A 27,822-nucleotide genomic window follows, 5' to 3' on the forward strand; every position below is an offset into this window, starting at 1 on the left:
GAACCCAGGCCCCCTGCATTGGGAGCTCAGACTCTTAGCCAATGGACCACCAGGGAAGTCCCAGATGAACTTTTTATAAGAGAAAAGTATGAAGGAACAAAAAAATATAAAAGAGCTTCTACAAACAAAAAATTAGTGTCTTCCCCCAAACTCCATAACTCTATTTGAAGGGGTAGAAAAGTGTAATTGATGATGCTAATAAGAAAGGAAATTGAGTATTGTACTTATTTCTTATTTTGTACAATGCTTACTCTTTACAACAGTGTTTGCAGTCACACCCATAACAGTGTGACCCATCGCATCTGAAAGAAAAGTCTTTATAATTATTTTAAAAGGACTTTTAAAATTATAATACAAAGCTCTGTGGGTTTTGAGCAGTCTTCCACTGTGCATTGTAATGGTAAGGCTTACTTTTATTTATTTTTAAAAAACTCATTTATTTTCTGTTTCGCTGGATCTGTGGGCTTCCCCGGTGGCTCAGTTGGTAAGGAATTCGACTGCAATGCAGGAGACCCCGGTTCGATTCCTAGGTCAGGAAGATCCCCTGGAGAAGGGATAGACTACCCACGCCAGTATTCTTGGGTTTCCCTTGTGGCTCAGCTGGTAAAGAATTCGCCTACAATCCAGGAGACCTGGGTTCAATCCCTTGGTTAGGAAAATCCTCTGGAGAAGGGAAAGGCCACCCACTCCAGTATTCTGACCTGGAGAATTCCATGGACTGTATAGGCTATGGGGTTGCAAAGAGTCGGACACAACTGAGCGACTTTCACTTCCTGGATCTTGGTTGCTGCACACAGGCTTTCTCCAGTTGCAGTGCGCATGCTTCTCAGTGCAGTCCTTCTCATGTGCAAGGGGCCTTAGCGCTTGCAGGCTTCAGTACTTTTGGAGCATGAGCCTAGTTGCCCCTCAGCACGTGGAATCCTCCCAAACTAGGACATGAACCTGTGTCCTCTGCATTGTCAGGCAGACTCTACCACTGGACCAACAGGGAAGTCCTACTTTTAATACAAAGACTAAGTGTTTGGGAGTTTTGAATGACTGAATTTAACAAACATCATTTTATAGTTGCTTTAAGCATCTCTTGTTTTGAGGATTCTTCATTTCATTGAGGCTATCAGTAGCTTGGAGTTCTTCACCACATTCTTGTTTCTCTGACTGTGAGTCACTTTCAGAATCATCTGGACTTTCAGAGTCAGGAGAATCCTCTTCCTCCTCATCACCACCATTATCTCCAGCCACATTGCCTTCTCCATCATGATTTTCTACTTTATTGTGGAAGCAAGTCCATAATGTTGTTGATATCTTCCAGATAATTTATTGTCCATACTTCACTAATACTAAGACTCCAGTCAGTCAGTTCAGTTGCTCAGTCATGTCCGAATCTTTGCAACTCCATGGACTGCAGCAGCCTGGGGTTATTCCTGTCCGTTACCAACTCCCGGAGCTTGGTCAAACTCATGTCCATCGAGTCAGTGATGCCATCCAACCATCTCATCCTCTGTCATCCCCTTCTCCTCCTGCCTTCAGTCTTTCCCAGCATCAAGGTCTTTTCCAATGAGTCAGTTCTTTGCATCAGGTGGCCAAAGTTTTGGAGTTTCAGCTTCAGCATGTCTTTCCAGTGAATATTCTGGACTGATTTCCTTTAGGATGGACTGGTTTGATCTCCTTGCTGTCCAAGGGGCTCTCAAGAGTCTTCTCCAAGACCACAGTTCGAAAGCATTAATTCTTCGGTACTCAACTTTCTTTATGGTCCAACACTTACATCCACACATGCCTACTGGAAAAACCATAGCTTTGACTAGATGGACCTTTACTGGCAAAGTAATGTCTCTGCTTTTTAATATGCTATCTAGGTTGGTCATAGCTTTTCTTTCAAGGAGCAAGCATCTTTTAATTTCATGGTTGCAGTCACCATCTGCAGTGATTTTGGAGTCCCCCAAGATGAAGTCTGTCACTGTTTCCACTGTTTCCCCATCTATTTGCCATGGACTGATGGGACCGGATGCCATGATCTTAGTTTTCTGAATGTTGACTTTTAAGCCAGTTTTTTCACTCTCCTCTTTCACTTTCATCAAGAGGCTGTTTAGTTCCTCTTCATTTTCTGCCATAAGGGTGGTATCACCTACATATCTGAGATTACTGATATTTCTCCCAGCAATATTGACTTCAGCCTGTGCTTCATCCAGTCTGGAATTTTGCATGATGTACTCTGCATATAAGTTAAATAATATAGCAATATATAGCCTTGACATACTCCTTTCCCAACTTGGAACCAGTTCATTGTTCCATGTCCAGTTCTAACTGTTGCTTCTTGACCTTCATACAGACTTCTCAGGAGGCAGGTCAGGTGGTCTGCTACTCCCATCTCTTGAAGAATTTTGCACAGTTTATTATGATCCACATAGACAAAGGCTTTAGCGCAGTCAATGGAGCAGAAGTAGATGTTTTTCTGGTATTCTCTTGCTTTTTCAATGATCCAATGGATGTTGGCAATTTGATCTCTGGTTCCTCTGCCTTTTCTAAATCCAGCTTGAACATCTGGAAGTTCTCGGTTCACATACTGTTGAAACCTGGCTTGGAGAATTTTGAGCATTATTTTGCTAGCATGTGAGATGAGTGCAATTGGGTGGTAATTTGAACATTCTTTGGCATTGCCTTTCTTTGGGACTGGAATGAAAACCGACATTTTCCAGTCCTGTGGCCACTGCTGAGTTTTCCAAATTTGCTGGCATATTGACTGCAGCACTTTTACAGCATCATCTTTTAGGATTTGAAATAGCTCAGTTGGAATTCCATCACCTCCACTAGCTTTGTTCATAGTGATGCTTCCTAAGGCCCACTTGACTTTGAAATCCAGGATGTCTGGCTCTAGGTGAGTGATCACACTATTGTGGTTATCTGGGTCATTAAGATGTTTTTTGTACAGTTCTTCTGTGTATTCTTGCCACCTCTTCTTACTATCTTCTGCTTCTGTTAGGTCCATACCATTTCTGTCCTTTATTGTACCCATCTTTGCATGAAATGTTCCTTTGGGATCTGTAATTTTCTTGAAGAGGTCTCTAGTCTTTCCCATTCTATTGTTTTCCTCTATTTCTTTGCATTGATCACTTAGGAAGGCTTTCTTATCTCTCCTTGCTATTCAAAGCTAGTGGAGGTGATGGAATTCCAGTTGAGCTATTTCAAATCCTAAAAGATGATGCTGTGACAGTGCTGCACTCAATATGCCAGTAAATTTGGAAAACTCAGCAGTGGCCAAAGAACTGGAAAAGGTCAGTCTTCATTCCAATCCCAAAGAAAGGCAATGCCAAAGAATGCTCAAACTACCGCACAATTGCACTCATCTCACATGCTAGTAAAGTAATGCTCAAAATTCTCCAAGCCAGGTTTCAACAGTATGTGAACCATGAACTTCCAGATGTTTAAGTTGGATTTAGAAAAGGCAGAGGAACCAGAGATCAAATTGCCAACATCTGTTGGATCATCGAAAAAGCAAGAGAGTTCCAGAGAAACATCTACTTCTGCTTTATTGACTATGCCAAAGCCTTTGTGCGGATCACAACAAACTGTGGAAAATTCTTCAAGAGATGAGAATAGCAGACCACCTGACATGCCTCTTGAGAAGTTTATATGCAGGTCAAGAAGCACAGTTAGAACTGGACATGGAACAACAGACTGGTTCCAAATGGGGAAAGGAATATGTCAAGGTTGTATATTGTCACCCTGCTTATTTAACTTATATGCAGAGTACATCATGCAAAATCCCAGACTGGATGAAGCAGAAGCTGGAATCAAGATTGCTGGGAGAAATATAAATAATCTCAGATATGCAGATGACACCACTCTTATGGCAGAAAGTGAAGAACTAAACAGCCTCTTGATGAAAGTGTGGAGTGAAAAAGTTGGGTTAAAACTCAACATTCAAAAAACTAAGATCATGGCATCTGGTCCCATCACTTCATGGCAAATAGATGGGGAAACAGGAACAGACTTCATTTTGGGGGGCTCCAAAATCACTGCTGATGGTGACTACAGCCATGAAATTAAAAGATGCTTGCTTCTTGGAAGAAAAGCTATGACCAACCTAGATAGCATATTAAAAAGCAGAGACATTACTTTGGCAACAAAAGTCCGTGTAGTCAAAGCTTTGGTTTTTCCAGTAGTCATGTACAGATGTGAGAGTTGGACTGTAAAGAAAGCTGAGTGCCGAAGAATTAATGCTTTCGAACTGTGGTGTTGGAGAAGACTCTTGAGAGCCCCTTGGACAGCAAGGAGATCAAACCAGTCCATCCTAAAGGAAATCAGTCCTGAATATTCATTGGAAGGACTGATGCTGAAGCTGAAACTCCAGTACTTTGGCTACCTGATGCTAAGAACTGACTTATTGGAAAAGACTCTGATGCTAGGAAAGATTTAAGGCAGGAGGAGAAGGGGATGACAGAGGATGAGATGGTTGGATGGCATCACCAATTCAACGGACATAAGTTTGAGTAAACTCTGGGAGTTGGTGATGAACAGAGAGGCCTGGCGTGCTCCAGTCCATAGGGTTGTAAAGGGTCAAACATGACTGAGTGACTGGACTGAGTGACTGACATGCAACATATAATCCTTGATTGGATTCTGGATTTTAAAAAAGCTCTAAAAGACATCTTTGGAAAAATTGGAGACATTTAAATGTGGAGTATATATTAACAAAAACATTTTTTTGAAAGTGAGCATTGTAGTTAGTTATATAGGAGAATGCCCTTGTTTTCAGGGCAATACAGGCTAAAATATAGAGGGGTGAAGCTTCACAATGCCTTCAACTAACTTTCAAATGATTCAACAACAAACACATGTATAGTTATACGGAGATTTTCAAAACATAGCAAAAAATTTAACATTTGAGAGGTGAAGGGTATTCTTGCAATTTTTCTATTGGTTTGAACATTTCCAAAATAAAGTGATAGGAAAGTTAACTTAATCTAAGCAGTAGTTACAAGGGCATTAACGTATGTTTTTAAAAAACAAAACATTGAGCTGTACACTTAAGATTTGCACTTTTTTTTTTGTTTTCATACCTTTTGTATTTTATACCTTAACAATAAGTGAGGGGGGAACAATGGCTCCCTGTCTGCTAGGTGAAGTACAGATTTTGATATGGCTTGGTTTTGGAGAGAATCGTTTTCCTGGCCCTGGGCTCTACCTCATGAAAGCACCATGCCTGATATACACTAGGCTCTGGCTCAGTAAATATCTGCTCAATTAATCAAGTTCAGCCACAAACTGTCCTATCTTATCTTGGCTCTCCTCCACCTCCTCCCTTTCCTGATCATTTTCCTGCTGTTAAAAAACAAAATTCAAAAAAAAAAAAAATTCAACTGAGTAAATTCTAAAGATCTTGTTGACTTCATTCAACAATTTATAAATCAGGACACATCCAATCTAGCACTTAGAAAGGCACTCTGAGGAGCTGTACAAAATGAAAGGCTTTTATAGGTAGAAGAAACAAGAAATTAAGGGAACAAGGAATTAAACTAGGCAAAAAGCAGATTGGTTATTACCAGGTTACTTTCCTTTAGGGAATGGTAGAGGATCTATCAGGTAGATGACATAACTAGTACTGATCAGGCAACTCCTGATTAACTTATTAAGATCCCATTTCTGGGAGAGGCAAAACTGTAATGAAGTCTCCCTTTGGTGATGCGGGGCTTAGCATAAGCAACTCAATTTTGGACCTGCTGCTGTGTTTTTAACATCACTCTAAAAGAGCTTTACTCTTGGGACTTCCCTAGTGGTCCAGTGGTTAAGAATCCACCTGCCAGTGCAGGGGACACGGATTCGACCCCTGGTCCAGGAGGATCCCACATGTCATGGAGCAACCTGTGTGCGCCACAACTACTGAACCCATGCACCCTAGAGCCCGTGCTTAGCAACAAGCCAAACCACCGCAATGAGAAGCAGGCACACCAAAAATGAGAGAGTAGACCCAGCTCACCACAACTAGAGAAAGCCCACACAGCAACTGAAGACCCAGAGCAGCCAAAAAATAGACAATTGATTAAAAACAAAACAAAACACAGCTTTACTCTCAACTTTGAAGCACTTAAAATAATTTCAGCAATTCTTTTATATACTCGGTGAAAGCAGTTATCTAAATTTTCGGAGCTCTAAATCTGTTCAACCCTCACAATCACCCTATGAGGTTGGTAATAAACTGGGGCTCATAGAGATTATTAATTACCCAGGGTCACACTGATCCAAGTAGTGGGTCCGAATTCGAATTTAAGCTTTACTCAGGGTCCACACTTTAAACACTCCAGCTATTTTAACTATGTCCCCAACAGTCTGACCACAAGATAAATGTTCAAATTGTGCTTACTGAGGCCTGCACTAATTTCTTACAGAAAACACAAGACATTTCCCAGACTGTGAGAACAGTGACTGGTAGCCGGAGGCACTTACTGAAAAATGGTTTCTCGAAGCCAATCTGTTAAGAAGGGAACATATGACTCCAGCCCCTAAGCGGCGCTGTCCTAGTCCGAGGACCGGGTGACCCGCAAGATTAAACCTAAACCATTAGAGCAGGATTGACTCTCAGGACTGCAAGTCGCAGGCGGAGGCCCCGCCCCATTCAGGGCGCGGGCGCATGCGCGCGACAGGCCCGGCCGGCCCCGCCCCTTGCTACTCCGGCTCCCACCTCTGTTCAGGTAGGGGGCGGTGTGCGGGGGAGGGGCGTCTCCTGAGGGCGGGACTGGAGCGCGAGTCTCAGGTGTTGGGGCTCTTTTGTCGGAGGCCCAACTTTCTACCCCACACGGAGCTGTTTCTGCGGCTGCCGGTTCAGGGGTGAGGGCACTCGCTGGGTCGAGGGGCCGCCAAAGCACTGTCTGGGACCAGTCGGCGCCGGCTCCTTTGTGTTACACAAGTCCTGGGGTCTCCGCACCACTCCAGCCCTCGTCCATTCCCAGCCGGAGTCGGGTGTCCTGGGTATCTTGAGGACACGGGGCTGGGCAGGTGCCGAGAGCACGCGGCCTCGCTCCCTCCTTCCCCTTCTTACCATTCGGGTCCACCCCGTCAGGCCGAGCCACTCGGCCGCCGAAGCGAGGGGCCTCTGGGGCCTCCGAGCGGCCAACTGCTCCGCTTGCGCCCACGCCTTCTGCTCCAGTTGCTTTCCCCACCGAGCTGAAAAGCCAGGGACGTATTGCCGGGGCCCTGGGAAGCGGGGCGCTTGGGGACTACGCCGGGAGTCCTCCGCTGCACCTTCCCGCCCACGGGCTGTCAGGTCACGGTCCCTGAAGCCCCAGCCTGCCAGACCGGAGCCCATACTGACGTCAAGGGTAAAGGCGATCAGACCTCAGCCCCTAGCGGGGCTTTCGATGTGACACTGTGTCTTGAGCTGGGGAGTTTCTCCTGCCTCCCCTTGGTTACAGGTCTGCAACTATCAATAAACAGTTACACCCCACCGTGTGCCAAGAAGCATCGGGAGTTACAGGGCTTGAACTCAACTCTGGAAGACTTGGAAGAGAGGTTGTTTGGAGTTCGTGTCTGATTGAATGTGTATGTGTAGAAACTAACCCAGCACCTAGTGCAGTGCCTCGCAACCAGTAATCCCTCAATAAACTTTCCCTAAATGAATGAGGTAAGTGGCTGAGAAAGCCGGCAGGATCATTCCACCCCTGCCTCCCCTGGGCGCAAGGAGACAAAAGTAATTAGGCTAAGTCTTTAATCACCGCTGGTCTCATAGGCTCGCGGAGGCGGAAGCGCCGTGAAAGAAATCCTGGGGACACCGGGTGCTGGCCCAGGTCAGGGACACTGCCTTCCCTCCCGAACCCCCTCCAGCCCCCACAGCCTGGGCGTCAGTAATCTCCTATTTTCTTGTCTCCCTCAGGACACCGGGTTCCCTAGGAGCCGCCCCAGGCTTAATGATTGTCCAGAAGGAGGCTATAAAGGGAGCCTGGGAGGCTGGGTGGAGGAGGGAGCAGAAAAAGCCTAACTCAGCAGACCTGGCACTGACAGCCCGCCAGCCCCAGACGTGGTCAGAGACTTTGTGTCCCAGCCAGTAGGGCCTGCTCCTTGCCACCATGGCAGCCCGAGGCTACGGGTATTACCGAACCGTGATCTTCTCGGCCATGTTTGGAGGCTACAGCCTGTACTACTTCAACCGCAAGACCTTCTCCTTTGTCATGCCGTCGTTGGTGGAGGAGATCCCTCTGGACAAAGATGACTTGGGTGAGTCTCGGGCCCAGGAACACAGGACCAGTAGGACAAGCTGGGTGTCTGTGCAGTGTGGTGGGTATAGGCGCGGAATGTGTGTGGATCGTCTGCACAGCTGAGCCCAAGGGACAGTGCATGTGCAGGATGAGGAAGCTCTGAGATCCATGTCAGTGGGCACAGGTAAAGGACTGTGGGTATGGTCTATGCATGTCTGACGGCTGCGTTTCTGATGTGTGTGTGCATGTGTGCCTGTGACCAACAGGTGTCCCAGAGACACTGTGTGTTAGGGGGACTCTGAGCAGTTTCTGCATCTCTGTGGGTGCAGGCTTAGACCACAGGGTAAGTGCTGGCTGCTGACATTGTGAGCACTGGGAACCGGGGATTTGGCACAATGACTCCATGTGGTCTAGCAGACTATCCCTTCAGGAGGAATAAGGTCCTTGACTCCAATTCTAAGCCTTTGCCCCATGTTCAGAGATGGGGCAAGAGAACTGCCAGAGGCCCTAAGGGGGAAATCAAGTATTTGAGAATCACAGGGAGGAGGGCTGTCCTGCCCCCTGACAGCTGCTGCTAGAACTCTCCAAGAGGCTGAAAAGTCATGGGTCAGCCTGGGGCTAATGCTAATGGAGAGATAGAAGGAACAGCCTGACACCATGAATGAATGTCAGGAATCCTTCCTCTTGGAAGGAACCTGTCTCACCCTGCCAGGCACCTCTGCACACCTGACCCCATGACTTCCTCCACCCTCCTGTGCCTTTGCCCCATCCCTAACCCCCCAGCTGTCCTGCTCCCTGCTCTCCTCTTCTGCAGGGCTCATCACCAGCAGCCAGTCCGCTGCCTACGCCATCAGCAAGTTTGTGAGCGGGGTGCTGTCTGACCAGATGAGTGCTCGCTGGCTCTTCTCTTCTGGGCTCCTCCTGGTTGGCCTGGTTAACATAGTCTTTTCCTGGAGCTCTGCAGTGCCTGTCTTTGCTGCTCTCTGGTTCCTCAATGGCCTGGCACAGGGGCTGGGCTGGCCCCCATGTGGCAAGGTCCTACGGAAGGTGAGTGCTTCCGAGGAGCCGGTTCAGGTTGGCAGAGAGGACACCTAAAGACTACATGGGCGCGCCAGCACCTCCACCCCAGAGCAGGTTCCTCAGGAGTTTCAGCCCAGCTCCTGTTGCTTGTCAAGATATTTTAGGAGGCTGAATGTGGTGGGATCAGGTGGCAGATGAGGGAATTGGCCTTGCCAAGTAGAAGCGCCCTCTGCCTCCTTCCTGTAATGTGAGCTCCTGGGTCTGTCCCACCTGACCCCACCTTCCGTATGGACTGGAGTCTGGGCACCTACTCTGTTCCTCTCTGCCCCACAGTGGTTTGAACCATCTCAGTTTGGCACTTGGTGGGCCATCCTATCAACCAGCATGAACCTGGCTGGAGGGCTGGGCCCCATCCTGGCAACCATCCTCGCCCAGAGTTACAGCTGGCGCGCCACGCTGGCCCTGTCTGGGGCACTGTGTGTAGCCGTCTCCTTCCTCTGTCTCCTGCTCATCCGCAATGAACCTGCTGATGTTGGACTCCAAAACCTGGACCCCACTCCCTCCAAGGGCAAGAAGGGTGAGTACCCACTGAAGCCAACCTCTGGGAACCTTCCTTTATCATTCACCTGGCAGACTTTCACTGAAGATAGCTGTATGCTTGGCCCTGTGCTAGCCAATGGATGTCAGGGGAGGGATGCTGATGGAGTGGGTGGGGCGTAAGTAAAACTCTATCCTGAGACAGTAGTACCAGCCAAGTGGCAGAGTCAACAAATGCTATGACTCACGTTATAGCCTGGTCCTTCCTTATAACAAAGCCAGTTCCTTGTGTGGACAGCATCCTAAGCTTAAGTGTCTTGGGTACCTCCTCCATCCTAACTGGTTCTCACATTATCGTTCACTGGTTGAGACTTGCAGTGGAGGGGAGAGGGCAGAACGGTAGGTGAAGGGGTACCTTTGTGCTGATCCTTGTATTTGTGGATGGACTCTGTCCCTGTGGCTAGTTAATGAGTGGTGGGGGCTTGAGGTGGGCAGGGCAGCTGGAGCAGAGTTTGAGGCCTGGCCTCCTCCCACCCCCAGGCTCCTCGAAGGAGGAGAGTACCTTACAGGAGCTGCTGCTGACCCCTTACCTGTGGGTGCTGTCCACCGGCTACCTTGTGGTGTTTGGAGTAAAGACGTGCTGTACTGACTGGGGCCAGTTCTTCCTCATCCAGGAGAGAGGACAGTCTGCCCTTGTGGGTGAGATGAGTGTTGGGATGGGGCAGGCCTAGGGAGCAGGAGCCAACGCAGGGGATGGGAAATTCAGGCCCAGTTCCCTTTATCCGCCCTCCTCTTTCCTGAGGCCAGATACTACTCAGGCAGCCATAGTCAGTCACTCTTGGGGACCCTGTGCATCTCTGGGTTTAAGCCAGTCTGGAACAACCCCAAGGTATAACGCCCTTCCACCCTCCCTTTCCCTCTTCCCACTGCAACTCCTCACTGCAGGTAGCTCCTACATGAGTGCCCTGGAGGTTGGGGGCCTTGTAGGCAGCATCGCAGCTGGCTACCTGTCAGACCGGGCCATGGCCAAGGTGAGTGGGCAGAAGGGACAGGAAGGAGGAGGGTCCCTTTAAATCTTCCCAGCATGACTGGGACACCAGAAGTGGGAGCCCTGGGGCACATGCAGCTTGGCATGTGCTGGTTTAGGCTGGCTGAAGTGGGAATGTTTCCAGGATATTTTTCTTCATTAAGAATGTGGAGATGAAGTTAAATGATGTCAAGGAGAGCCAGCATTTCTCTCTGCCTAGCTTCTCCACAGCCCCAGGAAAACTGGGTGCAGCCTGCCAGCCCATGTCCTCGAGCCTGCCCCAGGTGGAGGAAGGGATGTTGTGGAGTTTGGCCTCAGAACATAATAAGCAGGTCTCAGGGCCTCCCAGAGCTGCCCTGGGCCAAGAACTGCAGTGGGATTGCCAAAGACCAGCCAGCAGAGGCCTGCTGTGTCAGAGTCCAGGGGTGGGGGTTCTCTGCTGCTCCTGGGGCCTGACATTGCCAGGACTGTGCCCACAGGCAGGGCTGTCCATCTACGGGAATCCCCGCCATGGCCTGCTCCTGTTCATGATGGCTGGCATGACGGCGTCCATGTACCTCTTCCGGGCCACTGTGACCAGTGACTCCCCCAAGGTAAAGAGGGCCTGGCTCACAGCAGGGACAAGGATGAGAAAGCAAGGGCCACTGACTCTGTCTCCCTCTCCCTGGCCTTTCTCGGACTGTCCTTTTCAGCGGTTTGTTCCTCAGTTCCCCTCTTCTATGCTCTGGTGCCCCTCCTTGACTCTGGGCCTGGTTTCTTCTCCACTCTGTGCTCCTCTAGGATACTGCTTTCTGGACTCCGGCTCTTCACCCTCTTGCTGAGATCACAGGCTTTACAGAGAATGAGGTGCTCCATCTTTATCTCTGGTTTCTCTCTTGGTGTGTCTCACCTTTATCCTACCGCGCTCTGCCTCGTCCCTAGCCAATCTGGCTTGCACAAATCTTGAGAGGGGACAGCATCTAACTCAAGAGGGATGGCTTCCGTACCTCCCTCACCTACCCACACAGGCCCCTAGGTCGGTTCAGTGTGGCCCCTGCTCCTCCAGTCCTGTAGTCACATGTACTGGGAAGTGGTCTGTATGCAGGAGCCACTCTCTCCTTACAACTGTTTGTTCCCAGGGCCAAGCACTCTCTCCTGTGGCAGGGGCAGGTAGGTGGCAGTCTTTCTCAAACTCTAATTGCCACCCTGCACTGCCTTTACAGCTCTGGATCCTGGTGTTGGGAGCTGTGTTTGGTTTTTCCTCTTATGGTCCCATTGCCTTGTTTGGAGTTATAGCCAATGAGTGCGCCCCTCCCAACTTGTGTGGCACCTCCCATGCCATTGTGGGACTCATGGCCAATGGTAAGTGATACCCCCACTGATGCCTTGCACTCAGGCAGCGAGGGGCTGGATTAAGCCCCTCTGGCTCCAGCCTCACAGTGACACAGGCTCTTCTCCTCCTCCATGACAGTGGGAGGCTTTCTGGCTGGGTTGCCCTTCAGCACCATTGCCAAACATTACAGTTGGAGCACAGCCTTCTGGGTGGCTGAGGTGATCTGTGCGGCCAGCACAGGTGCCTTCTTCCTTCTACGAAACATCCGCACCAAGATGGGCCGAGTGCCCAAGAAGGCTGAGTGAAGACAGCGCAGGCTCGGAGCATCCTGTCCTACTTGTGGCCTTTCCCCTCCGTGGGGGTAGGAAGGGAAAGGAGGGAGGGGGCCGTCTTGACTAACACCTTTGACTTCCCCTTTCTGCTCCTTTTCCCTTATCTACGTGGCACTAGGAAGTTATCAGTAGTTAATGAGGTCCCAGCTCATCTCATCTCTATTTAAAGGACAACCTTTGTTCTTGGACTCTATTAGCTCCTATTTCCTGCCTTCAAATAGGAAGCCCTTGCACTTAAGAGTGTCTCCTATACCCTTCTCCCTCTCCTGAACCCCATCCTGTCTCCATCTCACCCCATCCTGTCTCCATCTCACCCCATCCTCACCTGAGGTGAGGCATCTCCTGCCTGCCGCGGCTGGGCAGCCATGGCCCAAGACTTCTGCCAGAAGGCCTCAGCAGGGGGGCAACTGCTCCTGCCAATACCTTGGACTCCAGGGCCAAAGGGTCACTCTCACCAATACAAAGGGTACAACAGGTGGGAGGGTACAAAGATTTGTTATAGAGAATTAAAACTAGATTTGATACTAACCTTGTCAGTGAATCATTCTTTCAAAAGGTGTAATACAAGCCAAAGATAGCTTTCCTTTGGGAAATACTCCCTTAATACCTGCATTCTCTACCCCAAGAGAGACTTCATTCCCCTGGAATAGGAAAGCTGAAGGGTAAATGGACTCCTTTAAGCTCCTGCCTCTTCTGCCTTCAACTTCATACTGCAGAATTCAATGAACGTTTGAGAGATGACGCTACTGGGTGTCAGGCAGTTTAAATAACTTGCTGCAGGGAGGCAACAGTATAGTCAGAAAGTCTAGGTTCAAGGTCTGCTGGTAACTAGCTTTGAGACTTCGAAGCAGAGAGTTTGTACTTTGCTAAATCTCATCTGTAACACAAACAGGATGAACATCCTGAGCTAAGGGAGAGGATGAAGTGAAATAAAGCAGTAAAACCTGGCTGTGAGCCCTTGATAAATGTTCCATCGTTTTCATTATCATCACTACACCACCCAGGAAGTCAGTGGCAATCCAAGACTCCTGCTTCAAAGTACCATGTTCATTCATTCACTTAATATATATTTGTTTTGTTTTCTACTGGAACACAGTATCTCAGCTTCCTTGAATTCCCTTATCATTCCTGTTTCCCCTTCTGAGGCTTTCTCCCCCAAACCAGCAATTAGGATAGCAAACACTGAGCTCAAAGGAATGTTTATTACAACATTTATGGGCCTACCTCCTATAAATAATTTGTATAGAGTTGGGAAGTAGGACCATGATAGATATAGGAGGAAAGAGAGAATGGTATTAAGGCTCGGGATCAGAACATGTCATCAGGCTCAGCATCCTCCCATTTTCAAGTGCAATAACAATGCTGCCAGGATCTCCATCAAAGTGGAAACCGCAGGATTCCTGCTGTAGGATCTCTTAAGAATTTGGTGGGGTCCACTGCAGGTTCAGCCTAAGACCCAGGTCCAAAGGTTCCAGCCTTCTCTGCCACCTCCAGGGCTAACTTCAGGTTCTGGTCAAACAGTTCACACCTACGCCAGGCCCAGGAGGCACAAGTAAGGACAAAGTGTTAGGCCTGGCTCTCTCCCCGCCGTGGGTACAGAGGCACAGCCAGTGGAAACTCTGCTTGAAGGCCATGAACCTCAAGGAAAGTCCTTGCTTTCTCAAAGAATAAGTAAGTGAAAGGCTAGTTACTTTTGTTTTATTTAAAAATAATTCTATTACACTTCAAAATGACACTGGGGAAGAAAATACAGGGAAAGGAAACAAGGAGGCTTTGACCAGAATCTACAGACTGGGACGGCTTACCTGATGGGCATTTCCAGGGAGTAAAATGGATTCTTCAGGGCAAAATCTGAATAAATCTCATAAATTTTTCGGAGAAGAGAATCTATCCCAGCCTGTCTAGGATCCGCCAGCACCACAAACTTTATCCCTGGAGAGGGACCATGAATGATTACCAAAGGGTAGAGAATCAGCAAATAATATTGTCCTGTTTGTACAGCACTTTATATGCTCATTTTTATTTTATCCTTATTGCCCCATAAAACATGAAAAGCAAGCCTTTGAATCTACAGGTGAGAGCAGAGAAGTGAAATGACTTTATAGCACCACCCAGCTGATTGAGTGACTAGGCTTTGGGTTCTAGCTCTGTCGCTTACTTCTGGCCTGGGTGCCCCTCAGCAGAAAGCGCCAGGCAGGGAACAAACTCAGGCAGTTTTCAGTGCTCTGCCTTCACGAAGTGAGGACATGCCACTCAGGATCCAAAGGCCATTTCAACTGGCATTCCAGTTTCATTTTGGAACAACACTTACACCTTCCAAAATGTGTGCAACTTGAGAGAACACTAAGGTGAGTTTATCTGCGCACAGGATAACGAGGGCTGAGCATGGACAAAACTGCCGTCAAGATTAAATATTGGCTTTAGATTCACAAAACAAATAACTGTGCACTTGTCCCAGAAAAGGCTAACCACCACCCCCTTGCTTACCAGAGCCAACTTTGGTCAATGCCTTCCTCCAACCAGACCCATCGCATGTCTCTGACCTGTTTGGAAGCGCGTACCTGTCAGTGTCTGGAAGCAGTGCAGTTTGAATGTATCTGTCTCCAGCATCTCAATGCCTGAGCTGCCCTGTTCAGGAGACAGCTGGGAGCCGATTGCGAACAGCCTATTTGCAAGAAAGGCAAAGTTGGGAATGTACCTCATCGCTATATGGGAGGAGTGCTTTTCAAACTTTTCCACCCAGGTGACCCTTATCTTCTGAACACTTAAATTACAACTTGAAATAGAAACAGCAGTATCAAAATTTCCTAAGAATCCATTTGAATTCTACATGTATTTTACATTCATACTTTGCTACAAAACATAATACATTGAAAACTTTGGGTAAAATTAACACTCGGATTACGTGCCATGTTTACCCACCAGCTGACTATGCATATCCAACCCATCTTATAATACAACTGACAGCAGAAAAGGATCTTGAAGATCATTTAATCACCTTACTTTAAAGATGAACACATTAAAACTCAGGAAAGAGAAGGTGACTTAGGCAAACAAAATCACACCACTGCCAGCATTACCTAAAGCCTAGTCATACTGGATCAATTCTTTTCATGACACAGAACTGATGATTTAGGAGGAGGCAGAGAAGGCTGATGGGACCCTACACTCACACCAAGAACAGAAGACACTGGAGGTGGACAACTTGCCCCAAATCCTTGACACGACTTGTACGATCATTTATATTTTCTTGACTTCATGAACCTTGGCATACAAATCAAATGTTTTTCTATCGTGGGCATGATCCTATGCTAGTTTCAGAAATCAACCCAACTGTTGGGTTTGTGACCAATTACCTATGTCTAGTAGTTCTGGGTTACCTTAGTGGATTTCTCCCCTCAAATGCTCTAACTGGCTGGCCCTGAGAAAATTTACTTTAAAAAAAATTATAGTTATGTTCAGGTCACTCTTGGTATGACTAGATGGACTCCACTCACCTGGCCAATTGATAAGGACTGCTCTGACCCCAGTCATAAATATGAATTTTCTTCTATTACTCAAGCTCAATCAGAAAAACAAGCAAAGGTTTAGCCAAGGAATAAAATCTCCCACAATTATGGAATGGATTTATGTAGATGGGGCGTTTCTGGTGGCTCAAATAAATGGTAAAGAATCCCTCTGCAATGCAGGAGACCCAGGTTCCATCCCTGGGTAGGGAAGATCCCCTGGAGAAGAGAATAGCTACCCATTCCAGTATTCTTGTCTAGAGAACTCCATGGACAGAGGAGTCTGGTGGGCTACAGTCCATGGCGGGTGGGGGGGCGGGTCACAAAGCGTGGGACACAGCTGAGGGACTGTGTTACTTTTTTAGAGAAAGGTAAGCACCGCCAGTCAGCAAGTCTCTGAGCGCAGAATTACACTAATCCAGTCAGCCTATGAGCCAAGAGTAGACGGACAGAATCTAGGAAGAGTTGTGGGACTTACGAGTGGAACATCGAGGCCAGCATGAGCTTCTCATTGAGGTGAGGCGAGGGCGGCCGAATCGAATGGACACCGGGTAGTTAGCAGGGTTGCCCAGGTACTCCAGCACCTCTTTCCCATCGGCCGTATACTTGCCATTCACGTCCACACCATTGATAGCCAGCACTGCGTGGCCCACTGCAATGGCGAAGCTAACCGTCAACCAAGCCTGACTGCGGATCCCGCCAACGGTACAAATTACCCGGTTCCCAACTTCATCCGCTCCCCCGCCCAGAGATAGCGGCCCACCTAGGCAGCACCTGGCCCCGCCTCCCCACCCCCACCCACCCGCGCCCCGGGATCGAGCCTAACCCACCCCGGATGCCGTCTCGCTGGCCGAAAGCTACCAGCACACGCTCGTCGTGCAGCTTAAGTAGCAGATCCAACGGGTAACTGAAAGTTTTCTCAGCCTCGGCCCGTGGGGCGTAGCTGTCCAACTGGTAAATAAGGCCGCCAGCTTTGTTCACCACATAAACACTGAAAATCGCCATAGCTGCCGCCGAGGCTGCCGGACTAGGATACGCCTCTTTCTCCCGACCCCGCCCCGGACGCGCAGCACGGGGCCCGCCCTCGGCGCTCCAGGCCTCGCTTCCCTTCCCAGGCCCGCGGGGCCCGCTGAGGCGCTTGAGCACTTGGAGCACGCCTGGGTGTCACTAACACAGGGACTTTAGTTTCCGGGACCTATAAAATTGTTCTCCTTTCCTTTTTACCGGATCTTAGCGCCAGGAAAGTATAAAATATAACCTCTCAACTGGCTGCAAAATCGAAAAGCCAGGGATAACGCCGAGAGTGTGACGTTCTGGAGGCTGACCCTACTTCCGGCAGCCAGTTCCGGTCTGAGCCCGACCTGCTTCTCCGAACTTCCTGTGCGTGGCTCCGCCCCTTGTCCCGGAAGCAATCGCTGCGGCCGGAGGTTTCTGGGCTTGCTCGCAGGGCGCATTTCCTTTTTGTCCGACATCTTAGCGAGGCTGCAGTGGCTGCAGCTGCTCTCCGGGCTTCGCTATGGTGAGCTTGGGGTAGGGGAAGCTGGCGTGGTTCTGGGAGCGGGCGGTGCCGGCGCGCGTTTGGGGCAGCATCGGAGGAGGGCTTACATAACTGTCGGGCCACGTGTGAAGATGGGAGGGCTGTAGCTTGCCCCATGTGCTCCGGTAGTGGAGTCTAGGCAGGGTGGGGGGCGAAGGAGTAGCGGGAGCGTGGAGGGCTGCCTGTGACCTGGCCGCATTCCGGTTTTTCTCCTACAGCCGCCCAAGGACGACAAGAAGAAGAAAGATGCCGGAAAGTCGGCCAAGAAAGACAAAGATCCAGTGAACAAATCTGGGGGCAAGGCCAAAAAGAAGGTAGGAGTAAAGCTCCTCAAACGGTGAGGGATGTTGGGGACGTCTAGTCTCATTTCCGTATACTGTAGCAAATGGCTTGTAAGGTTGTGGGGTTTAGAGTCAGGTTAATAAGAGTTTATACTCACATCACCGTTTTGGTTTTGACTCTCATAAAGAACGGGGGTGTATATGCTACTCGGAAATGACAAAGTGTATACTGAGCTACTTTAATTGGGCTAGTGGGGCTCAGCCAATATCCGAAAGCCTCAAAGATAGTTTATTTTCCCACCAACGTAGTGTCTCCAACGCCTTCAGCAGTAACCAAAGTCTCTTTTACTTTGAACTTGGCTCTATAGTTATTTCAACCTTAATTTGCTGAGTGTTTGCAGATTCTGAATTTTATAGGTTTCTGCAGCCAAGGGACAGACCCACTCTTGTATAGCTGTGCAACCGTATAACAGTTCTTTGAGTCAGGTTGTTCCGGAGAAGGGAAATACTGGTTCTTTGGAGAGCACTGATTTTTTTTTTTTTTTTTTTTACTTTTTTTGGTGAGCAGAAGTGGTCCAAAGGCAAAGTTCGGGACAAACTCAATAACCTAGTCTTGTTTGACAAAGCAACATATGACAAACTCTGTAAAGAAGTTCCCAACTATAAGCTTATAACTCCAGCTGTCGTCTCTGAGAGACTGAAGATTCGTGGTTCCCTGGCCAGAGCAGCCCTTCAGGAACTCCTTAGTAAAGGTGAGAGGAGAGTGTGTTGTACTGGCTTGTATGCTTTTTGCACCTTTGTTTGGGCTGACCATGTTAGCCATTTTAAATGCAGTAGGTTAGAAGTTAGCAATACAATTCTAGCATGTAATCTAGACTATTGGTAGTGCCTAACAGTGGAAACAGTGATTTTCAGATTACAGTAAAGTGTTGTGAGGGTAGCCATCCCAAGAGCAGGTAATGAGTCCCTTCTTTTTAAGGGGTGAGTCCGATTAGATTATCAGCAAGAAATGTAGGCATGTCTCCTAAAGTCATGCTTAAATTGAGCATTTTTAGTTTGTTGAGTTTTTATAGTACTTTTGTGTGAAAATTTTGTCCTTTCTTCCTAGGACTTATTAAATTGGTTTCAAAGCACAGAGCTCAAGTGATTTACACCAGAAACACCAAGGGTGGAGATGCCCCAGCTGCTGGTGAAGATGCATGAACAGGTGAGCTGGTGAAGATTTGTGAACCTGGGGCTCCTATACGAAGTACACATCCCCTTCACAAGGGTCTGTCATTCTGATTTGATTTTTTTTTTTTCTTTTTTTAAACAGGTCCCACCAGCTGTACATTTTGAAAAATAAAACTTTATTACATCAAATAAGTGGGTTTGTCTGGTTCCTAAGAAAGGTAGTTATAGGATAATAGCATATAACAGATTTGTTGCCTTGGCTTTGAACTTTATGGTGGTTGGAAATACATCAGGAAGCCATTAGCGTTTTTCCTTTATGTGACTGCTGTTTGTTTCTTGCTGCAGCTTCAGTTTTGAATTGATGCCTGAAAAGAAATGAAAGGTTAGCAGCACAAAGAGTGAAATCTCCACATGGGGGGAGCAGGTTGAGGTCCTGACACTGGGCTGGTACCTGGATTGCCAGCGGCGTCCATTATTCCAGACCCGGCCAAAAGAGGGCAGCCAGCCGGCACTGGTGCTGGAGCTGTGGTCAAAGTTGGCCCCAACTCTGTCTGGTGGGAGTTTCTTCAGTTTCTGTTTTTCCTCTACAATGAGCAGTTTTATTTGAGTAGGAAGACTTACAGAGTAGGAAGCCTCTATCACCATTCCTGTATTAACTTACTTTCTTTAAGAAACTCTTCATAGGAGGGTCCTATTTGTTGGTTCCCAGAGCTACAGTCCTCATCTTGGACCATCCAGGGAGGTGTGGCACCTGGAAAAGGAAGACCCTTTAAGCAGAAATGAAGACACTTGAGTTATGGACCATGGGAATTAGAGGGGCTTCAGCTTATTGGAGAAGGAAATGGCAACCCACTCGTGTTCTTGCCTGGAGAATCCCAGGGACCGGGGAGCCTGGTGGGCTGCCGTCTCTGGGGTCGCACAGAGTCAGACATGACTGAAGCAACTGAGCAGCAGCAGCAAGCTTATTGGAGGCATGACATAAACAAACCACACATTTAAAGTGTAGAATTTGAAATGTTTGGGGTAAAAATCACACCGGGTATCCTTGTGCCCCTTTAAATTATTTTTTAGCACACCTCCTTTATACCCCTTTCCCAGGCCCAGGCAACCACTGATGTGTGTTCTGTTGCTATAGATTCGTTTGCCTCTTCTATAATTTTGCATAAATGGAATATAATGTGCACTCTTGTCTACCTTTTAGCAGTTATTCTGAGATTGTGTGTTGCAGGTATCAGTCATTCCTTCCTTGTTGAGTATCCGTTGAATTGTTCAGATTTGTTGGGGCACATTTAGATTTTTTCAACTTTTAAAGAAACTGCTAAACTCTTCCCAAGTAGTTACGCCATTTTGCATTCTCATCAGCAGTCTATGAGAGTTCTGCTGCTCAGTTGCTTCAGTCGTGTCTGACTCTGTGCGACCCCAGAGACGGCAGCCCACCAGGCCCCCCCGTCCCTGGGATTCTTCAAGCAAGAACACTGGAGTGGGTTGCCATTTCCTTCTCCAATGCATGAAAGTGAAAGTGAAGTCGCTCAGGTGTGTCTGACTCATCGAAACCCCATGGACTGCAGCCTACCAGGCTCCTCCATCCATGGGATTTTCCAGGCAAGAGTACTGGAGTGGGGTGCCATTGCCTTCTCTGAAGAGTTCTGCATACATACATTTTTTTTTTTTGCTGTGTGACATGGTCAACTCATTCCTTGTCCAGGGATCAAACCCACACCCCGTGCATTGAGTGCAGACCCTTAACCACTGAAGCACCAGATAAGTCCATAGTTATAGCTGTTTTGATGACCAACTTTTTATATGCCTTTACTGAGTTTTGTGCTATGCTTAAGTTACTTGAGTTGTGTCTGACTCTGGACTGTAGCGCACTGGGCTCCTCTGTCCCTGGGGTTTTCCAGGCAAGAATACTGGAGTGAGCTGCCATGACCCTTGCAGGGGATCTTCCCAACCCAGGGATCAAACCCATCCCTCTTCAATCTCCTGCCCTGGCACACAGGTTCTTTACCAGTAGTGCCACCTGGGAAGCCTGCTGAGTTTTGAGAGGTCTTCATATATTGAAGATACAGGTTCTTCATCAGATGCTTTTCTTTTTTTGAAAAACATGTTTATTAAGCTAAAGTTTTGCAGTGTTTTTCAGGCAAAATATTTTTTCCCTTAGTTGAAACACAAAGAGGCTGTCTGGCTGTGGCAGGTCTAATGCTATGGTGGGCATTATGTAAGGCACAGAGACTCTGACCCTCAACTGCAAGTAATTTCAGATATTAAATACAGTTCCCTGTGCTATACAGTAACCCTATTTAGTTGATACCCTTATTTTGTCTCCACAACTGCATGCATTCTTGCTATAAAAGAATTATAGTTCTTGTTTCTCTTTAATATAAAAATATTAAGTATTATTTTAAGAAATACAGAGGTTGAACAAAAACCCATGTAAGAATTACCATGTCCCAACATTTACTAACTTTAAAACACCTTAAATATGAAAGTAAGAAAATCTGGTAAACAGGTAAACGTATGTTTGTTACTTTTCTGAGTTAGATGCATTTGACATATGTGTCGGGTACCCTCCTACCAGTCAAAGACCTACAACTCAAAAAGAAAAACCTCTTACAGTTTGAGAAACATTGCCATGGGCCTTACCTGAGTGTATGTTACCGATTCCTGGTGTATCCTGTAGTGGAAAATGGGGGGAAAATTATAAGAAAGCCAAGAGATGATAAGGATACTCAGCCTAGAGGAAGAAATTGTACAGGAGGTGGATGGAACCACTGCCACAATGCTGATGCTGCGCTGGGTTTATGTTAAACCTCACAGAGCATAGGAAATCACTGAAGGACAGTCTCGTCCCCACCAGACTCAAGGGCTCAGGCTGGAGATGTCCCAAAATAAAGTGCTACTACATGGTAGGTAAACAAAACCCCTTCCTCACAGAGCGTACATATTACTGGGGAAGAGAACTAAGTATGAATTACACAAATTACATTCACAGCTTTTTACATGGTATGACATACATTTATAAGTTTTCCATGAAAAAGTGACAGCTGAAGGGGAAGGTATGGGTAAGTAGAGGAGGGAAGGAAGACATGTCATTTAAGACAGTGGGAGGGAAGTTAAAAGGGAGGGGACATAGTTATGGCTGACTCACAATGTATGGCAGGAACCAACACATATTGTAAAGCAATTATCCCCCAGTTTAAAAAAAATAGCAAATAGATGTTCAAAAGTAAAGAGCATAGCAGGAGGCTGGAGGATAGGATGTAAGATAGCAGGTGATGAGGTTATTTCTCGTGTTTGGCACAAGATTGCAGGAGGAGTAGAGATTGTTCCAAGGTGAAATAGAGGCCAAATTCAGGAGACAAGGCATACACACTGAGCAAATCAGAGAGATGAAAAAAAGGAGGTGGGCATACTCATTGAGGGAATGTGAGAGATGAAAAAAAGGTGATAATCTGTCTACAGTTACTAGAAAGGAGTGGTGGGGGTTAGGTGCCTGTGGGTATCTAAGTGTCCCTGTGTTGAGCTGGAACTGGATTCTGCACGGGATGATTTGGGAGTTGGCGCTCCTATGTGACAGTGGGGGTCGTGTGGATACCATGGAGGCTGAGGAATGAGCACATGATGCTGTGGAACAGGGCAGCAAGAGGGAAAAGCCTGCAAACACAGGAATGGTCAGAATACACAGAAAAGCCAGGGGAGGGGTGGCTGGGGGTAAAAAGAAAAAAAGCCAGGGGAGATGGGTGTCCTGGAACCGAGGGGGTATTAGCCCTTTCCCATTGTACCTGATGGCCAATGAATGTCAGAGGCTGTCCTGTCTCCATCCAGTCAAGCTCTGGGGCTGGAGGCAGGTCCAAGTATGAGGGCTGCTGTGAGGTGGAGGCTACTTGGCTGAAAAAGACAAACCGGAGCCAGGCTGGCAGACAAGGTCCTTTAGCCATGAGGACAGCAAGAATGAGATTTGTTTCCATGTCCTGATCACAGTTACAGAACGTTCTAAGAGGTATCAGAATGTCCAATAAGAGGTTTCCTAACAGTCTTTTACCTGTTTGTCCCTTTCCGGCTTCCAGGTGCTGAAGAGCCCTCTTCTGGGTCTGGCACTGTCTGAGGCTGAGTTTGATTCAGGAAAAATAAATGTGTCTAGACTGCTTAAGAATTTGCCTAGGCCATGCTCCCCACCTCCATAAGTAAACAAATTGAGGATACTGCCCCATCTGGCAACCTCCCTCCCTCCCAGCCATGCCCACATTTTCTCCACTGATAAGGCCTGCCCCCTGGTGGGCAGGGAAGGGAATTCAAGACAAGCAGATGGAGTCCATGAATTTTTCATCAGAAGAGCTGGTAGGTTGAAATGCTGGACCTGGGAGAACCAGGAATCAGTGGATTTGGATACTGCTCTGGCTCCTCCGAGGGAAACCAACCTCTAAGACAGACCGAACCATCTCCTGCCGGCTTTGCTCCACCTCTCGGATCTGAGCTGCCATCTGTGGGAGAGGGGTGACTTAGGCAGGTACCAGAAGGTGGGGCTGGGTCCTTCAGAGGCCTTTCCTTTAACTCACCTCTTTAATCACTTCATCTTCTTTTTCCTCATAGGAATCCAGACTTTTCACCATGGATTTCTTGAATCTAAAAAGGAAAGGGGCAAGTCACCCCAGAATCCCAGTCCCTGCCAGTTGTGAAAAGATCCTCAGTAGATCATTTTTCTCTGGATTCTGAATAGTGTCAGGCTCCCAGAAACCAAATCTCAGTAGTACAATGAACACCCATGTACCTCTCACCCAGATTCACTGTTAACATTCTGCCATACTGGCTCCAGTTCTCTTTTCCTTTCTCCCAAGAACATGAGACTTAATTCTAAATTTTTCAGTATGCATTTCCTGGGAAAAGGAACAGCCTATGAAACCATTACCATACTTAAAAAAATCAATTACCCTTTCTGATGTCCAAATTGTCCCATATCTGGCACAATATATTTGCAGTAGTTTTTATCCTATAATACACACAAAAGTATCTGAATAATATCAGTACTACTATCAACAAGACTACTAAGCAAAGCTCAAGATTTCTTTGCAGTTCTTTAGTCCTTGGAAAATAGATTTTTGTTTTCAAATGTTACTTGAATTCTGGGCTTCCCTGGTGGTCCAGTGGTTAAGAATCCATCTTGTAATGCAGGAGACACCAGTTCAATCCCTGGTCCTGGAAGATCCCATATGATGCGAGCCAACTAAGCTCGTGCCCTGCAACTACTGAACCAGCACTGTGGAGCCTGTAAGCTGCAACAAGAGAACCCCCACTCCACAACTAGAGAAAGCACACACTCAGCAACCAAGACCCAGAGCAGCCAAAAAAAAAATTTTTTTTAAAGATGTTACTTAAATTCTTATTCTTTTGTCATTGTTATCAATTTAAGTTATATGATGATTTGTCTTTGCCTAATTTTAATATGTAAAACATTTATATAGGGGAATGGCTCTACCATGGTGCCCTGGCAATCCTTACAGGCAAAGCCTTGAACTGCAGCTTATCAAAGTCTTGGCAGAAGGTCTGCATGATCCTCCCGGAACACAAAAGGACAGGAGGTCTGAAAGGAACTGCTAGGAAGCCATCTCCCATTCGTCTCATTGCTCACAGGAGGCCATTACGAAACAGCTTTTCATTAACTCCCAGTTCTGATGGTGTATGGGGCCTTCTGCTCTCAGATTAGAGCTGCAGATATAAACCCTGGAGCTGCAGTCTAGTCTTGGCTCCCCAACAACAGTATGCCACAGTTCATGCTACAGTCACCCAGCCCTATTTGTATCATTTGAACCATTGTACCTATGGTTCTTTTTGGGGTGTGGGACAACCTGGGAAGCTGGCACTCTGGGCTTACTCTTTTCACTGCCTATGTAAATAATAAGCTGCCTGAATCTAAAAGTAGCTCATCTGTATCTTTACGGGTCAAATCAGTCAAGCCTGGCCTGGCCCTGTCTTGTGTGAGCTTGAAATTTATACAGTTTAAAAATCAAAACTATATTTAAATAAAAAGTTCAGAGAGTCCATCCATATAATTCTCAATTATAACCTTTCTGCTAACTACCCTTTATTCATCCACCAAAAATTCTATAGAGCTGGGTCAGGCTGTGACAAGTAAGTGGCCTGTTTCTTTTTTTAATTTTTAAAAATTTTTGATGTGGACCACTTTTTTTTAAAGTCTTTAATTTGTTACAATATTGTTTCTGTTTTGGCCGCAAAGCATGTGAGATCTTAGCTCCCAACCAGGGATCGATGGGAACCCCCTGCATTGGAATGCAGTCTTAACCACTGAACCACCAGGGGCGTCCCTGGCCTCAGTTTCTTATCTCCTCCCGGTCTGAACAGGGAAGACAAGGTGATGGCATTTAAGTACTTCTTAATTCCTCATTATTCTCCACTCTGAGTAGAAAGGAATGATAAACACTATGTATTTTCTTAACTCTGGCTTTGGGATCCCCTTGGGTTCCACTCTCCATAATCTCAATACAGTCCCAATCAAAGTGGTGATGTGAGGCTGCATGAGTCCTCTTTGTGAGGCAGTCACAACTCACCCCCTCTGTGCTGCCAAGCTTCCTACACTCCAGGTAGTTGGGGCCTTCCAAGGCCAGTTAAAACTATTAAAAGTGGGTACTGGTTGAGCATCAGATTTTTGCACTCTATAAAAAGCATCTTTTATTTCTAAAGAAACTTAGTAGTCTGTCACATATTTAAATAGTTGACTGTGGTCAGCTTTTATTATATACTTCTCTATTTGCTAGAGAAGAGAAGACAGAAGTCGCTCAGTCGTGTCCGACTCTTTGCGATCCCATGGACTGTAGCCCACCAGGCTCCTCAGTCCATGGGATTTTCCAGGCATGAATACTGGAGTGGGTTGCCATTTCCTTCTCCAGGGGATCTTCCCGACCCAGGGATCAAACCCGGGTCTCCCGCATTGTAGGCAGACGCTTTGCCATCCAAGCTACCAGGGAAGCCTCTCTTACTTGCTAAATACATTGTATATCCCACCCCACCAACTAGATTATAAACCTTTCAAGGACTTTGTCATATTTCATTTGTGTTCAACATGGTGCCTAGAATAATGAGTGCTACAAAGACAATGGACACTAATGAAGTCCTTTCTAAAGTGTCCAATTAGTAGAGGAAGCTCCTGACACAGATGCAAAGAATCCACACTCTGCTACCTCATCATGTGAAGGAATGACTTACCGTGCAAAGTCCTGGGGGGAGATCAAAAACTTCTCTTTCATCTGGAACTCAGCCTTGTTTTCCCACCAGAATTTGTTGGTTGCTTTCTTGTGCTCTGGACTGAGAATGGAAAGGACAAGTAATCTCAATGATAGATTACAGAATATTACATGGCATTTGATAAATAATGCAAACTGACACCTGGGTCTCCGGGCAAGGCTGAGAATACTAACAGTAGTTTCCTCAAGATCTCCAGTTTCCCCCTTCCAATAAAAATGTGACAATCTGACAGGGAGTGATGGGAAGAAACCTTGATTGAGCCAGTTGTCCAGTCAAGGCCACCCCAGCACTGGGACCACTGGGACCATAAGGCCGCTACCCCTAGGGTTGGCCATGCCTACCAGATGACTGAATCATCCAATCTGATCAAATCACAAAAACGTTCTTCCTCTCACCCACCCTAGAGCCTCCCTCCATTCATTTATAGATTAACATAAACAATACTGTATGCGGTTCCGGCCGGCGCTTACCTGGCCAGATGCCCCAGCAGCCCCCCGTGCAGAACGGTCAGGTTTCCGTGGCTCAGGTGTTTCCGCACCTCACAGCCGCAGCACAGGCACCAGCACCATCGCTCGTGCTCGGGCACGTAACGCTCCACCTGAGCGGCGCGGACGGCCTTGCGGGCGGCCTCCACCTGCGGCGGAGAGGATGCCAAGGCGCACAGGCTAAGTAGGACGCCGGCAGGATCCGCAGATCCCACCCCTCGGGCCTTCACAGCCGCGCCCGCAGCCCCGCCCCAGGCCGTCCATGGTCCCCTCCAGCCTCCCGTCCGTACCTGCGGCAGGAGCCGCTCCAAAGCCACTTTCAGCTGCCGCTGGTGCTTGCGACTGTAGACGTGCCCGCGACCGCAGAAGAAAGTCTGGCGGCAAAGAGGACAACGCTGCGCCGGCGCCATCTGCCTAGGACTGGGAAGCCGCGACGCAAAGCTTCTCCTTCGCGGCCCCGTGACCTCTGACCTCTGGGGGCGGGAGAACTCCGAGGCCCCGCGGCCCCCAGCGGCTGGTAGGCGCCACTGCAAGTCCTTTCGCTGCTGCGCACGTTTTTCTCCCGGCTCCTCCCTGTGCGCAAACCCAACCAGTCACGAGCATTGCCAAATGCTGTCTGGCTGGGAAAGGTGAAAGGAAAGAGCGCCTGCAATAGTTAAGGGAGACCCCAAACGTATCGGGAACACTGACAAGGACCCGTACAATGTAACAAATCGTAACTCGTGTTTATAGGGTGCTCAGTATGTGTCCAGAACTTGACACGTACTCTGTGATCACTATAACTCTATGTGCGTGCGTGCTGAAGTAGCTTCAGTCGTGTCCGACTTTTGCGATCCCAAGGAGTGTAGCCCACCAGGCTCCTCTGTCCATGGAATTTCCCAGGCAAGAAAACTGGCGAGGGTTACCATTCCCTTCACCAGGGTATCTTCCTGACACAGGGGTCGAACCCGGGTCTTCCTCATTGCCGGCAGATTCTTTACCTCTTGGTGACCTCTTTACCACAGTGACCTCTTGGGAGCACAAGGCGGATGGCCTAATCTCAGACCTAGTCACTCACACCCATGCCCCGACAGGGGCGATCTGAATGCTGCCCCTGTAAAGCTGTAAAGGGAAAGCTATAAGGGGTTCAGAATCATTGCTGACATCTTTAATCTATAAACGTGCTAAAC

The 27,822-nt window shown here is 47.7% G+C and overlaps 4 protein-coding genes and 1 long non-coding RNA gene across 9 annotated transcripts in view; 2 read left to right on the forward strand and 3 right to left on the reverse strand.

Moving 5' to 3' along the window:
• Nucleotides 1-7,165, reverse strand: part of LOC138991014 (uncharacterized) — a 33,597-nt gene extending 26,432 nt beyond the window's left edge. Inside the window, exon 1 of the long non-coding RNA XR_011467059.1 lies at nucleotides 7,034-7,165. This is a non-coding gene — a long non-coding RNA (uncharacterized lncRNA). The remainder of the gene's footprint in view (nucleotides 1-7,033) is intronic.
• On the forward strand, nucleotides 6,549-13,361 carry SLC37A4 (solute carrier family 37 member 4). 5 transcript variants are annotated; one of them, XM_070384103.1, is made up of 11 exons: nucleotides 7,419-7,615; nucleotides 7,721-7,778; nucleotides 7,865-8,205; nucleotides 9,001-9,233; nucleotides 9,540-9,783; nucleotides 10,284-10,442; nucleotides 10,689-10,774; nucleotides 11,250-11,363; nucleotides 11,551-11,616; nucleotides 11,973-12,111; nucleotides 12,221-13,361. In XM_070384103.1, the coding sequence occupies exons 3-11, from the start codon at nucleotides 8,058-8,060 to the stop codon at nucleotides 12,385-12,387; spliced, it is 1,356 nt and encodes a 451-aa protein (XP_070240204.1). In that variant the 5' UTR covers nucleotides 7,419-7,615; nucleotides 7,721-7,778; nucleotides 7,865-8,057; the 3' UTR covers nucleotides 12,388-13,361. The 5 variants fall into 5 exon arrangements, with proteins under 5 accessions (XP_005897192.2, XP_070240204.1, XP_014334128.2 ...); XM_005897130.3 differs by lacking the exons at nucleotides 7,419-7,615; nucleotides 7,721-7,778 and adding an exon at nucleotides 6,549-6,686; XM_070384104.1 differs by lacking the exon at nucleotides 7,721-7,778 and having other exon boundaries at nucleotides 7,477-7,615.
• Nucleotides 13,362-13,597: 236 nt separating this feature from the next.
• TRAPPC4 (trafficking protein particle complex subunit 4) lies at nucleotides 13,598-17,216 on the reverse strand. The gene is given in 6 exon segments (XM_005897131.3): nucleotides 13,598-13,942; nucleotides 14,220-14,346; nucleotides 14,976-15,079; nucleotides 16,399-16,435; nucleotides 16,438-16,572; nucleotides 16,751-17,216. Coding segments are annotated over 6 exon segments (657 nt in total). The 5' UTR covers nucleotides 16,926-17,216; the 3' UTR covers nucleotides 13,598-13,863.
• Nucleotides 17,217-17,297: 81 nt separating this feature from the next.
• RPS25 (ribosomal protein S25) lies at nucleotides 17,298-19,103 on the forward strand. The gene is made up of 5 exons (XM_005897133.3): nucleotides 17,298-17,439; nucleotides 17,676-17,771; nucleotides 18,307-18,490; nucleotides 18,847-18,945; nucleotides 19,054-19,103. Exons 1-4 carry the CDS (start codon nucleotides 17,437-17,439, stop codon nucleotides 18,939-18,941), a joined length of 378 nt encoding a protein of 125 aa, XP_005897195.1. The 5' UTR covers nucleotides 17,298-17,436; the 3' UTR covers nucleotides 18,942-18,945; nucleotides 19,054-19,103.
• On the reverse strand, nucleotides 19,067-27,118 carry CENATAC (centrosomal AT-AC splicing factor). Its single transcript, XM_005897132.3, has 11 exons — nucleotides 26,944-27,118; nucleotides 26,639-26,802; nucleotides 26,130-26,228; nucleotides 23,468-23,534; nucleotides 23,330-23,392; nucleotides 22,954-23,018; nucleotides 22,694-22,799; nucleotides 21,555-21,585; nucleotides 19,573-19,662; nucleotides 19,363-19,495; nucleotides 19,067-19,276 (listed from the first exon to the last, which is right to left on the reverse strand). The coding sequence occupies exons 1-11, from the start codon at nucleotides 27,061-27,063 to the stop codon at nucleotides 19,201-19,203; spliced, it is 1,014 nt and encodes a 337-aa protein (XP_005897194.2). The 5' UTR covers nucleotides 27,064-27,118; the 3' UTR covers nucleotides 19,067-19,200.
• Nucleotides 27,119-27,822: the final 704 nt, after the last annotated feature.

The sequence above is a fragment of the Bos mutus genome, chromosome 15 (assembly GCF_027580195.1).
Source record: "Bos mutus isolate GX-2022 chromosome 15, NWIPB_WYAK_1.1, whole genome shotgun sequence".
Taxonomy (NCBI): Eukaryota; Metazoa; Chordata; class Mammalia; order Artiodactyla; family Bovidae; genus Bos; species Bos mutus.